This window comes from Anomaloglossus baeobatrachus, chromosome 2 (genome assembly GCF_048569485.1).
Source record: "Anomaloglossus baeobatrachus isolate aAnoBae1 chromosome 2, aAnoBae1.hap1, whole genome shotgun sequence".
Classification (NCBI taxonomy): domain Eukaryota; kingdom Metazoa; phylum Chordata; class Amphibia; order Anura; family Aromobatidae; genus Anomaloglossus; species Anomaloglossus baeobatrachus.
Genome location: NC_134354.1, coordinates 38,127,686 through 38,141,568, shown reverse-complemented (window position 1 = coordinate 38,141,568; position 13,883 = coordinate 38,127,686). Strand labels below are relative to the sequence as shown.

The following is a 13,883-nucleotide window of genomic DNA, read 5'->3' as shown; positions in this document are numbered from 1 at the left end:
GGGGGGGGGCACAGCAGTGGTAGAGCAGGGGTCACCGGAGGCAGAAGGGTGCTGGAGTAGGGCAATGCTGGCTGAAGTGTGGCCGGCTGTGCTGCACAGATTGACTCTCGGCTTAATGACAATCCAAGGGCTCCATCAGCACAAGTGCCAACTCCTGGCGGCATTATTTGAAGATCCCACCGCCGACAGAGCATCTCACTCGCCACAGCCAGCACAGCCTCGTACCGCTGACAGAGCATCCCACCTGCCGCAGCCAGCACAGCCCTGCACGCCTTGCTTCCATACAGCGCTCACCTCAGCCAGCAGAGCGTCCATTCTCCACCCCCAGTAAGCTACATTCGGATTTTAAGATGCACCCCTCATTTTCCACCCAAATTTTTGAGAGGAAAAGTGCGTGTTATAATCTGAAAAATACGGTGTGTATATACGTACATACATATCTATATACATGGATATATGTATGTATACATGTATGTATATATATGTATGTGTGTGTAACTGTGTGTGTGTGTATATATATATATATACATATATATATATATATATATATATATATATATATATATATATATATATATATATATATATATATAAAATGTGTGTGTATGTATATGTATATAAATCAAATATAGAAATTCCAAATAATTCAAATGACCCAAATTCTCATGAAACATTAAATTCTTTATTATTTTATTAGAGAAACACACAAGAAAATTATTAAAAAGATGGATAATGATATAAAAATATCCTGGGTTCAACAAGTGTTAATTTTTCTTTTTTTTAATATTGTACATGATAAATTCACACAGGTTCATCACACACAATTTTTTTGAACACAATTTTTGTACATATGTTTTTGTGAAGTTGGTCTCTTGCAAAAGTATTCAACCCCTAATCCGCCCACATCAAGGTCAATTATAATATATATTATTATATATATTATAATTGACCTTGATCTTTTTTATAATTTTCGTGTGTGTTTGTCTAATAAAATAATAAAGAATTTATTGTTTCATGAGAATTTGGGTCATTTGAATTATTTGGAATTTCCCCATTATGTAGATAGGGGCAACATTGATTGGTAAATTAGAACGCGCGGGGTTTAAAATTTCGCCTCACAACATAGCCTATGACACTCTCGGGGGCCAGACGTGTGAGTGTGCAAAATTTTGTGGCTGTAGCTGCGATGATGCAGATGCCAATCCCAGACACACACACACACACACACACATACACATATATATATATATATATATATATATATATATATATATATATATATATATATATATATATATATATATATATATATATATATATATATATAATATACACAGTTAGGTCCAGAAATATTTGGACAGTGACACAAGTTTTGTTATTTTAGCTGTTTACAAAAACATGTTCAGAAATACAATTCTATATATAATATGGGCTGAAAGTGCACACTCCCAGCTGCAATATGAGAGTTTTCACATCCAAATCGGAGAAAGGGTTTAGGAATCATAGCTCTGTAATGCATAGCCTCCTCTTTTTCAAGGGACCAAAAGTAATTGGACAAGGGACTCTAAGGGCTGCAGTTAACTCTGAAGGCGTCTCCCTCGTTAACCTGTAATCAATGAAGTAGTTAAAAGGTCTGGGGTTGATTACAGGTGTGTGGTTTTGCATTTGGAAGCTGTTGCTGTGACCAGACAACATGCGGTCTAAGGAATTCTCAATTGAGGTGAAGCAGAACATCCTGAGGCTGAAAAAAAAGAAAAAATCCATCAGAGAGATAGCAGACATGCTTGGAGTAGCAAAATCAACAGTCGGGTACATTCTGAGAAAAAAGGAATTGACTGGTGAGCTTGGGAAGTCAAAAAGGCCTGGGCGTCCACGGATGACAACAGTGGTGGATGATCGCCGCATACTTTCTTTGGTGAAGAAGAACCCGTTCACAACATCAACTGAAGTCCAGAACACTCTCAGTGAAGTAGGTGTATCTGTCTCTAAGTCAACAGTAAAGAGAAGACTCCATGAAAGTAAATACAAAGGGTTCACATCTAGATGCAAACCATTCATCAATTCCAAAAATAGACAGGCCAGAGTTAAGTTTGCTGAAAAACACCTCATGAAGCCAGCTCAGTTCTGGAAAAGTATTCTATGGACAGATGAGACAAAGATCAACCTGTACCAGAATGATGGGAAGAAAAAAGTTTGGAGAAGAAAGGGAACGGCACATGATCCAAGGCACACCACATCCTCTGTAAAACATGGTGGAGGCAACGTGATGGCATGGGCATGCATGGCTTTCAATGGCACTGGGTCACTTGTGTTTATTGATGACATAACAGCAGACAAGAGTAGCCGGATGAATTCTGAAGTGTACCGGGATATACTTTCAGCCCAAATTCAGCCAAATGCTGCAAAGTTGATCGGACGGCGCTTCATAGTACAGATGGACAATGACCCCAAGCATACACCCAAAGCTACCCAGGAGTTCATGAGTGCAAAAAAGTGGAACATTCTGCAATGGCCAAGTCAATCACCAGATCTTAACCCAATTGAGCATGCATTTCACTTGCTCAAATCCAGACTTAAGACGGAAAGACCCACAAACAAGCAAGACCTGAAGGCTGCGGCTGTAAAGGCCTGGCAAAGCATTAAGAAGGAGGAAACCCAGCGTTTGGTGATGTCCATGGGTGCCAGACTTAAGGCAGTGATTGCCTCCAAAGGATTCGCAACAAAATATTGAAAATAAAAATATTTTGTTTGGGTTTGGTTTATTTGTCCAATTACTTTTGACCTCCTAAAATGTTGAGTGTTTGTAAAGAAATGTGACAATTCCTACAATTTCTATCAGATATTTTTGTTCAAACCTTCAAATTAAACGTTACACTCTGCACTTGAATTCTGTTGTAGAGGTTTCATTTCAAATCCAATGTGGTGGCATGCAGAGCCCAACTCGCGAAAATTGTGTCACTGTCCAAATATTTCTGGACCTAACTGTATGTATGTATATATGTATATATATGTATATATATATGTATATATATATATATATATATATATATGTGTATGTATGTATATATATATATATATAATGTGTATATATATAATGTATATATATATATATATATATATACACACACACACAGCTTTATATATTAGATTATGGACATACAACTACTGGCAGGAAATCTATTACACAGGACATAGCAACCAATCAGAAAAGAATGAAAGATTCATTTTAAGAGTCACCATTTCTGATACTTGTCCCCCCAATGTCTTCTGTTTTTTTTTTTTCCCAGTGCAATTAAAGAAAATAAAACTGCCTCAGAAATCGTGAAAACTGTCAACCTCCTGATCACGTCTCTCAGCTCGGACTTCTTGTGGGATTACATGACTGTGTGCTTTGAGCACAGCTTCAGGTTTGTGCACCATTAGAGAATGCCGTCTGTCGACAGTCTGCAGTTCCACCCATGCCAATGTCCTTAGTGACCGAGACCGCTGTTCAATCACAGTTCATGGAAGATGCTTTATCAGGAACCAGACATATATTAACTCCTTTTGTTTTGTTTTTTTTGCAGAAAAATTGGGGATACCAGTGACCCCAAGTATGTGGGACGAGCTCCCTGTGTGTCTGAGATCTGCACTCTCCTGGTGTTTCTTCTTGATGTCATTCCTCTGGTAAGATCATTCAGAAATCTTAAAGGGGATCTGTCACTTACAGATGACATGTATTTCTCTATCGTTTCATTGGGGGACACAGGACCATGGGTTATGCTGCTGTCACTAGGAGGCTGACACTAAGTAAACATAAAAAGTTAGCTCCTCCCTAGCAGTATACACCCCTGAGCCGGAGGCGGGCTCAGATCAGTTTTTAGCTTAGTGTCGTAGGAGGCTGATGTGGGCCGTCTCGGCCCCCCTCAGCCATGTATGTTTTTGCGCTTTTTTCTTTTATTTCGGCGCCGCTCATCACTCTCATACCTGTCGTCTTTTTATCTGCAGGTATTCGCTTCACTCATCCTCCGCAGCCCTGTGGGTACCACTCCCCAGGGTCGCAGGGGCTTGAGACTTCGGGCCCTCTCCCCCGTCCATCCCCGTGGTACCACTCCCGGGGGTGCGCGTGTGGGCAGGTTGTTTTGTGGGCACCCCTGATTCGCCCTGCGGTATCACCCCAAAGGGCGTACAGGGGAGTACAGCAGGGATGGAACCTCCGCAGCGTGTGTAATAGATGGGGCCCTGTCACGCTGCCTTCTCCTGCAAGGGGCTGCTACCCCCATCATGATGTCCACTACCCTGCCTCAGCACGCTCTCCCCCGGAGTCTTCCTGGACGAGTAGCACTGTACACAGGCAGGGGCAGGGCGCCCTGCCTGCAACGCATCCGTCACTGGGCCGGCGCCGCCGATTACAGGTAGGACCGACCTCTCCTGCACTTTCCCCCGGCCCTCTCCATAAATTTAGCCCCCGGTCTCGGCCTAGTCGCTCCTGCGTCCTAGCCACGCCCCCGCTGCAACGCTATTGGCCGCCGGTCGTCTCCCCCTGTATCCCCCCACTGCTCTGCCTCCTGGCACATGGTGGGGGCTGTGGATCCTCCGGTTTTTCGCGCCGGAATGCTGCTCCTCCCCCAGCCTCCTCCAGCGTCCCCTCGCCATTTTAGCCTGTCTCTGGTCCCCTGAGGCTGCAGCGCGCCGGCGATCTGACTCTTCTGGCCAGCTCACTCCTGGACTCCCTCTTCTGGACTGGTGGGCAGCACACAGGACCTGGGTAAGCTCTGCTCCTAAGGAGTAGCCCTCACTAGGTAGCGTTCTCTGAGTTTAGGGACGAGTTAACCCTCTCCTGTCTCCTTCCTAGCAGCCACCAGGGAGAGTACCTGTTTTCACCATGCCTAAGACTAAGCCCACCCAACCCAAGCAGGCCCCCTTTGCCTTATTTTTTGCATGCTCCTCCTGCAAGTCCAAATTTTCCCAGGGCCAGGACGCCCCACTATGCTCCGTCTGTTCTACAGACGCGCAGCCTCCGCAGGACTCCGCGGCCGACTCTTCTGATACCGCAGACGCCACAGCGCCATATGCTGCAGGGCCCTGCGTCCCGCCCCCCCCCCCCGACTGGCTAGCGTCCCTGTCCCAGTCCGTAGATTCCCTCTCTGAGGCTTCTCGGACCATCGCGCAAGCACTGCGCCTGCTGCCGTCGCTCGCCCAGATTCCCGCAGACCCGACGCAATCGCCTCAAAGGAGCAGGTGAGCCCCGTTGCAGGGACCTCCTCTGCTGCTCAGAAGTGGACCCGCCAGGTCTCGTCTTCAGCCTCTTCCCAGGTTTCACCTTCATCCCCAGGTCCAGACCGTCAGTCCTCCAGGGAGTCTTCTGACTGCTCCGATGATGATTCCGATGCAGCACCCCTGCTGGACTCAGAGCAGGCGGCTGATATTCGGCGCATGGTGAATAGCCTGATAGAAGCAGTAAACCACACCCTAAAGGTACAGGTGGACCCAGTCTCCTCCCAGAGCACCCAGGTCTCGTTTAAGCGGGTGAAGCGGGCCCAGAGCGCATTCAGCGGACATCCAGAATTCGCTGAGTTACTGCGCAGCCACAGGCAACAGCCGGACAAGGTATTTACCAGCGGTAAGTCCATTGATTTGCATTATCCCTTTCCTGAGGGTCTTCGAAAGGATTGGGCAGGCTCCCCTGTGGTCGACCCCCCAATCTCCCGCCTGTCTTCTCACACAGTCCTTCCACTCACTAACGGTACGTCTCTCAAGGACCCTACGGACCGTACTATTGACAGGTTGGCCCGTTCCGCCTTCGAGGCAGCGGGCACATCCCTCTCACCAGCCTTTGCCTCGGTTTGGGTTGCGAAGGCTCTGATGTCCTGGGCGGACACGCTACGCTGCGGTCTCCGCGCCATTCCTGCCAATCCGGACCTGGTTCCCATCGCCTCGCAGATTTCCCTCGCGGGTGAGTACCTGCTCAATGCAGCCCTGGCGTCTGCAAATTGCGCGGCCCAGGCCGCCAGCAACAATGTGGCCATCCGTCGAGCCCTCTGGCTCCGGTCCTGGAACGCGGATGCGGCCTCTAAGAAGTCACTAACTTCCCTGCCCTTCCTAGGGGAACGTCTCTTCGGAGATAAGCTGGACCAGTTGATCTCCGATGCAACGGGAGGAAAGAGTACATCTCTCCCCCAATTGCGCCCCAAGCGCTTCCAGAATCGGCGCCCCACCGCTCGTTTCCGGCCCTTTCGCAGCTTCAACTCCACTCCCCAGCTGCGAAAAAGCCGCTCTCCTCCGAGAGACAGGAGGACCCCGTCATTCAAGACCAATCCCGCCTGGCGTTCACGTCCCCGCCAGTCCACAAAATCCTCTTCCGGTTACCGCCGACGTTCCTCCAAGTGACTCGCGGTCGGCGCGCAACAGCGCCAGACTCGTGGGAGGGCGTCTGTCTCGTTTCCAGCATGTGTGGATCCCCCTGACCGCCGATGCCTGGGTCAGAGAGATCATCACATCAGGCTACAAAATAGAATTCGAAGCAAAGCCACCGAGACGTTTTTTCCTATCTCGCCCTCCCGAGTCTCCCGCGCGGGCTCGCGCGTTCTTTCACTCCATGGACTCCCTCCTCCGAGCCGGAGTCGTGGTACCAGGCCCTCCCGCAGAACGTTTCAAGGGGTTCTATTCCAACCTTTTCGTGGTCCCCAAGAAGGACGGCTCTGTTCGTCCCGTCCTCGACCTAAAGCTTCTAAACAGGTCGGTGAGGCCTCGGCCGTTTCGAATGGAGTCACTCCGGTCCGTCATCGCGTCCATGGAGGTCGGCGAATTCCTGGCATCGCTGGATATTCAAGACGCCTATCTTCACGTCCCGATAGCCACCTCTCACCAACAGTTCCTCCGCTTTGCGATAGCGGAAGATCACTTCCAGTTCACGGCTCTTCCCTTCGGCCTCGCATCCGCCCCCAGGGTCTTTACGAAGATCATGGCGGCTGCCATGTCCGTCCTACATTCCAGGGGTGTTATGGTCATCCCGTACTTGGACGATATGTTGATAAAAGGTTCTCCTTTCGAGGAGTGTCGTCTTGGGGTTCAGGTCACCATCGACACCCTTTCACGGTTAGGGTGGCTGATCAATCTGAAGAAGTCCTCTCTGACCCCGGCCCGTCGGATCACCTTTTTAGGCATGGTATTCGATACCACCCAAGGGCAAGTTTTCCTCACGCAGGAGAAGATGTCCTCCCTGCAACGAGGCCTCCGCGCTCTCCGGCGTCAGCGCCAAGTTTCCATCAGGTTCGGCATGCGAGTCCTCGGTCGTATGGTGGCGGCGATGGAAGCGGTACCCTTTGCACAGTTCCACCTCCGGCCCCTCCAGCTGGCCTTGCTGAAGAAGTGGGACAGATCTCCCTTTTCTCTGGACCGCAGGTTTCATCTTTCGCCGGAGACCCGCCACTCCCTCCGTTGGTGGCTCAGTCAACGCAACCTCGCGTCAGGAAGGTCTTTCCTCCCGCTCCACTGGAAGATAGTGACCACCGACGCCAGTCTCCAGGGCTGGGGAGCAGTGTTTCGGCATCACACAGCGCAGGGCCGATGGACACCGCGGGAGAGTTGTCTCCAGATCAACATTTTGGAGATAAGAGCCATCCGGCTAGCCTTGCAGCAGTTTCGGCACCTAGTACAGGGTTGCCCGGTCAGGATCCAGTCGGACAATGCGACGGCAGTGGCGTACATCAACCACCAAGGCGGCACAAGAAGTGTCGGGGCGATGCGAGAAGTCAAGAAGATTTTGCACTGGGCCGAGTGTCATCACTCCCTGATCTCAGCGGTACACATCCCAGGCGTGGACAATTGGGCGGCGGACTTCCTCAGCAGGGAAGGCCTCGCCTCCGGAGAATGGTCCCTCAACCGGGAAGTCTTCAACCAGATCTGCGACAGATGGGGAGTTCCGGATGTGGACCTAATGGCCTCCCGGTTCAACTGTCAGGTTCCGCAATTTGTAGCGCGGTGCCGCGACTGCTTGGCTTTAGGAGTCGACGCCCTCACCCTGTCATGGAGCCAGTTCAGTCTCCCGTACATCTTCCCTCCGCTCCCTCTGATCCCGAGGGTCCTCAAGAAGATCAAGGCAGAAGGAATACCGGTCATCCTAGTGGCTCCGGACTGGTCCAGGCGAGCATGGTTCGCGGAACTCACTCAGCTCCTCGCAGACGCTCCGTGGCGTCTTCCAGACCGTCCAGATCTCCTGCAGAAGGGACCTCTTTTCCATCAGAACTCACCGGTCCTAAATTTGACGGCCTGGCCATTGAATCCTGGGTTCTAGCTAAGGCTGGTTTTTCTTCAAGAGTGATACAGACAATGATTAGGGCCAGGATGCCATCTTCATCAAGAATATACTACCGCACGTGGAAGGTTTTCTTCAGGTGGTGTGAAGAGCATAGTATTTCTTCTCCTCTCGCCTTCTCCCTTCCTTCCCTATTGGCATTCTTGCAGTCAGGCCTAGATGCGGGTCTCTCGCTCGCAACACTAAAGGGCCAGGTATCGGCGTTGTCAATTCTGTTTCAGAAGCCACTGGCCTCTCGTCCACAGGTTAAGACCTTCATCCAGGGAGTGGCCCACCTGGCCCCGCCGTACCATCGGCCTCTAGAGCCGTGGGACCTTAATCTAGTCCTAGGGTCGCTTCAGGGCCCCCCATTCGAGCCCTTGCGCGATTCTTCCCTTTCTCACCTGTCTTGGAAAGTGGTGTTCCTCGTTGCCATCACTTCTATTCGCAGGACGTCAGAGCTGGCAGCTCTCTCTTGTCGTACCCCCTTTTTGATTTTTGACCAGGACAAAGCGGTTCTCCGGCCAGATCCCACCTTTCTCCCAAAGGTGGTCTCCCCGTTCCATCTTAACGAAGAAATCGTTCTTCCGTCCTTCTGTCCTTGCCCCTCTCACAGCTTGGAGAGGTCCTTGCACACCCTGGACCTAGTGTGTGCACTTAGAATTTATGTCTCCAGAACCGCGCCGTTCCGTAAGTCAGATGGTCTGTTTGTCCTCCCTTCTGGTCCCAAGAGGGGTGAATTGGCATCCAAAGCCACAATTGCCAGATGGATCCGTTCCGCCATATCAGAGGCCTATCGGATTCGGGACAAGTCTCCGCCGCGGGGGGTAAGGGCGCACTCTACCCGTGCAGTGGGAGCCTCTTGGGCGATTAGGCATCAGGCGTCGGCCGACCAGGTCTGCAAGGCCGCCACCTGGTCTAGCCTGCACACCTTTACTAGGTTCTACCAGGTTCACACCCAAGCATCGGCAGATGCTAGTTTTGGGAGAAAGGTCTTGCAGGCAGCAGTTGCACACCTGTAATGGGGTGACAGCATTCAATTATAGTACAAGCCCGCCGAGGGAGGTTGTTGTTTCTTCCTATCTGTGGTATTCGGTATTCCCACCCAGGGACTGCTTTTGGACGTCCCATGGTCCTGTGTCCCCCAATGAAACGATAGAGAAAGTAGGATTTTTGTGTACTCACCGTAAAATCTCTTTCTCTGAGTCTTCATTGGGGGACACAGCACCCACCCTGCTTGGTTTTTTGGTTGTTTAATTGCATTTGCCTGCTATTTTCAGCGGTCTTATGTTCATAGACCTCTTGTTCGCACGGCTGCATTGTTTTAGTTACAACTTGTTTTTATGTATGGTGATTCTGGTACTCCTCCTACTGCTTGTGCACCAAACTGAACTGAGCCCGCCTCCGGCTCGGGGTGTATACTGCTAGGGAGGAGCTAACTTTTTATGTTTACTTAGTGTCAGCCTCCTAGTGACAGCAGCATAACCCATGGTCCTGTGTCCCCCAATGAAGACTCGGAGAAAGAGATTTTACGGTGAGTACACAAAAATCCTACTTTTTTTAATATGTTGTAAATGCCGCTGTTCTCCTGAATACGGCAATGTTTCTCTTTTGTTCCTGCGCCTCTCCGTTCCTGAGATATGGCCTCCTCTTCCCTTTATATAAGCAAGTGGGCGTGGTCATTATGAAGACGGCCACAGGAAAGAAGTGAGGGCCACGCCCACTTAACTGACAAAACTGGATTTACATATAGAGAAGAGGGGGCTATATCTCAGGAATGGAGAGGAGTAGGAACAAAGGAAAAGCAACGCCGGAATCAGGAGAACAGCGGCATTTACACTAGGAAAATAAATTTCATACTTCCGGCATTTGACGATCCCCTTTAAAGTGGATGTCAAGTCTTGTTGGTATGTGACTTCATTATACAAGGATATAAATTCAAAGCGAGTTGCCTCCAAACAGACACAAGTGATTTTATGGCTTTTTTTTTTTTTCTCATACTGCTGCACATGTGGAAATAAAAAAAGAAAATGCTCAACATAAAGGTTTTCTGAAAAATCTGTAGGATTTTGCTCATTTGTTTTCTTTAATTTTTTAATGGAATCTGTTATTTTGCACATCCATAAAAAAGTAATTTTCCTAGCAAATCAAGACCATGTTGTAAAAATGAGTACACCCCAATGAAAGTCTTAGTAGGAAATTTAAAGTTTTCATTCAGTCACAGGTAAGTCTACGTGTTCATTAAATCTGTGTCTAGTAGACAGGTGATTGTAAAACGCTGCCACGTAAAGGGAATCTGTGGTCGGCCTGGACATCTCTGTGAGCTGGATGCACTTCCATCTTTGTTACATTTTTGTATCACTTTTGCTCCATTATCTGACTGATAAGTAAAGCTTTGCTATTTGTGCCAAAGGAATTATATGATTTCTCAGGTTGTCTGACATTTCTCTTACATGTGGTGCCATTGCTGACAACATGAAATGGGAAGGGAAGTTTCTTTTTAAAGGGAATCTGTCATCCGGTTTTTGCATCTTCATCTGAGAGCAGCATAATGTCGAGACAGAGACCCTGATTCCTGCGATGTGTCACTTACTAGGCTGCTTAGTGTAGTTTTGATAAAATCACTGTTTAATCAGCAGTAGATTATTATTACAGGACTACTTGGCGTGCTGTAGGTAGTCCCGCATATCCATGAGCTCTATATAACTGCTAGATCTGCAGCAGGGGAAACATTGATTTTATCAAAATGAGAGTAAACAGCTCAGTAAGTGACACATCGCTCTCAGATGAGGTAGCAAAAACCTGCTGGCAGATTTCCTTTATTAAAGAAACTCCCCTTCCCATTTGATGTTGTCAGCAATGGCACCACATGGAAGAGAAATGTCATACAACCTAAGAATATAATTTATATTACCCAAGAAAGGTGAAGGATAAAAGAAGATCAGCAAAGCTTTACTCATCAGTCAGATACTGGAGCCAAAGTGATACAAAGATGGAACTGCAGTCATCTCACAGATATGTCTAGGCCGACCATGGAAGTTACCACCTAAACAGGAGCATTTTCTGATGTGAAGGGTGATAGAGAATCAATACGCAAGTTCACTGCAGTTATCTAAAGATGTAGAAAGCCAAACCTTGACACAATCCAAGGTGCACTAGAGACAAATGGCATGTGTGGAGGTCGTCCATGAAGGAAACCAATCCAAAAGCCAACTACAATTTGTCAGCGCCCATGCTGAAATATATGGAGACTACTGGGACTCTATACTCTGGAGTGATGAGACCAAGGTAAATGTTTTTCTTTTGAAAGGCTTCAAAACTCCATGGTGTCGCAAAGGTGAGGAGCACAAAGAAAAATGCCTGGTTCCTGCAGTGAGACCCGGTGGTAACGGTGTTCTCATTATTATTATTATTTATTATTAAAGCGCCATTAATTCCATGGCGCTTTACAAGTGAAAAAGGGTATACATTAAAACTAGTACAACAATCATTAACAATACAAAACAGACTGGTATAGGAGGAGAGAGGACCCTGCCCGCGAGGGCTCACAGCCTACAGGGAAAGGGTGAGGACAGAGCTGGTTGTGCTGTGGTGTACTGGACTGAGGGCTATTGTAGGTTGTAGGCTTGTTGGAAGAGGTGGGTCTTGAGGTTCCTCTTAAAGCTTTTCACGGTAGGGTGAGTCTGATATGCTGAGGTAGAGCGTTCCAGAGTATGGGAGAGGCACGGGAGAAATCTTGTACGCGATTGTGGGAAGAGGAGATAAGAGGGGAGCAGAGAAGGAGATCTTGTGAGGATCTGAGGTTGCGTGCAGGTAGGTACTGGGTGACTAGGTCACAGATATAAGGAGGAGACAGGTTGTGGATGGCTTTGTATGTCATGGTTAATGTTTTGAACTGGAGTCTTTGGGCAAAGGGAAGCAAGTGAAGGGATTGGCAGAGTGGCGAGGCTGGGGAATAGCAAGGGGAGAGGTGGATTAAGCGGGCCGCAGAGTTTAGGATAGATTGGAGGGGTGCAAGAGTGTTGGAAGGGAGGCCAAAGAGCAGGAGCTTGCAGTAGTTGAGGCGGGAGATGATGAGGGCATGCGCTAATGTTTTTGCTGATTCTTGGTTAAGGAAAGCACGGATCCGGGAGATATTTTTGAGTAGTAGTCGGCATGAGGTGAAGAGGGCTTGGATGTGCGGCTTGAAGGATCAGAGTCGAGGGTGACTCCAAGGCAACGAGCTTGTGAGACTGGGGAGAGTGAGCAACCATCAAGTTTGATGGAAAGGCTTGTTGGAGGAGTTGAGTGAGGCGGAGGAAAGACAATGAATTCAGTTTTGTCCATGTTAAGCTCCTTATCTGGAGCTGCTGGTGTCCGGGGGCTACATGTCATTGATGGTATCATGAATTCACAGATGTTCTGCTCTATAGTGACAGAAGATGCCGCCATCACTCTGTGCTCTTGGTAGACGTGCACTTTTCCAATAAGACAATGATACAAGACACATCTGCTGCATTTCTGAAGAACAACAGGGTGACAGTGATTCAGTGGCCGAGTGTCTCCTGATCTGACCCAAAACACCTCTGGGGAATTGTGAAGACACCATTATGAAGTCATCACTCTCCATCCTGCGTCTAAAAGGGCTCGTTCTTGAGGAACACAGGGCAAGATAGATATTGAAGTACGTCTCCAACTTGTAGAAGACTTATATGCTGCCCTTAAAAATCATGGAGGTCATGCAAAATACAAATAAAATAAAATGTAGAAGTTTTTGATTGTGGGGTGTACTCACTTTTTTTTTTAATCTACTACTTTACGTAAAACTGAAGATTTTGTAATGAAAGTCATATTTTTAGCCTTACTTTCACAAGGGTTAAAAAAATGATCTATGAAACTCGGAATTTCTTTGTCGCTCCTAATTGGGAGACCCAGACAATTGGGTGTATAGCTACTGCCTCCGGAGGCCGCACAAAGTACTACACTTAAAAGTGTAAGGCCCCTCCCCTTCTGGCTATACACCCCCCCGTGGGATCACGGGTTCCTCAGTTTTTTGCTTTGTGCGAAGGATGTCAGACACGCACGCATAGCTCCACTGTTTAGTCAGCAGCAGCTGCTGACTATGTCGGATGGAAGAAAAGAGGGCCCATACAGGGCCCCCAGCATGCTCCCTTCTCACCCCACTTTCTGTCGGCGGTGTTTGTTAAGGTTGAGGTACCCATTGCGGGTACGGAGGCTGGAGCCCACATGCTGATTCCTTCCCCATCCCCATTAGGGTTCCGGGTGAAGTGGGACTTTACCGGTCTCCAGGCACTGAGACCGTGCTCCATCCGCAGCCCCTGGAGAAGCCGCTGGATATGGAGCTGAGTATCGTCAGGGACAGACCCTGCTCCGTCAAGGTACTCTGTGTCCCCGTGCATACCGCGCGCACACCGCAGCATGGCTGGGTGTGTTAGTGCGCCGGGGACATCAGCGCTGCTGCGCTTGTGCCATTTCCTCACTACAGCTTGGCTGAGTGGGTAGACTTAGGGCGAACGGTCGCGCCGGCCGCTGGGGTCAGTCACACTGCGACGCGGCTGGGACTTGTGGTGCGCCGGGGACTTCCGCGCTGGCCGTGCATATATCACGG

General features: G+C 48.8%; 1 protein-coding gene across 2 annotated transcripts in view; it reads left to right on the top strand.

Moving 5' to 3' along the window:
- The window catches only part of DOP1B (DOP1 leucine zipper like protein B), a 251,294-nt gene that overhangs the window by 70,376 nt on the left and 167,035 nt on the right, over positions 1-13,883 (top strand). For both annotated transcript variants that reach the window (XM_075334991.1, XM_075334990.1), the window contains exons 11-12: positions 3,288-3,407; positions 3,567-3,666. In XM_075334991.1, coding sequence (XP_075191106.1) covers positions 3,288-3,407; positions 3,567-3,666 — 220 coding nt within the window. The remainder of the gene's footprint in view (positions 1-3,287; positions 3,408-3,566; positions 3,667-13,883) is intronic.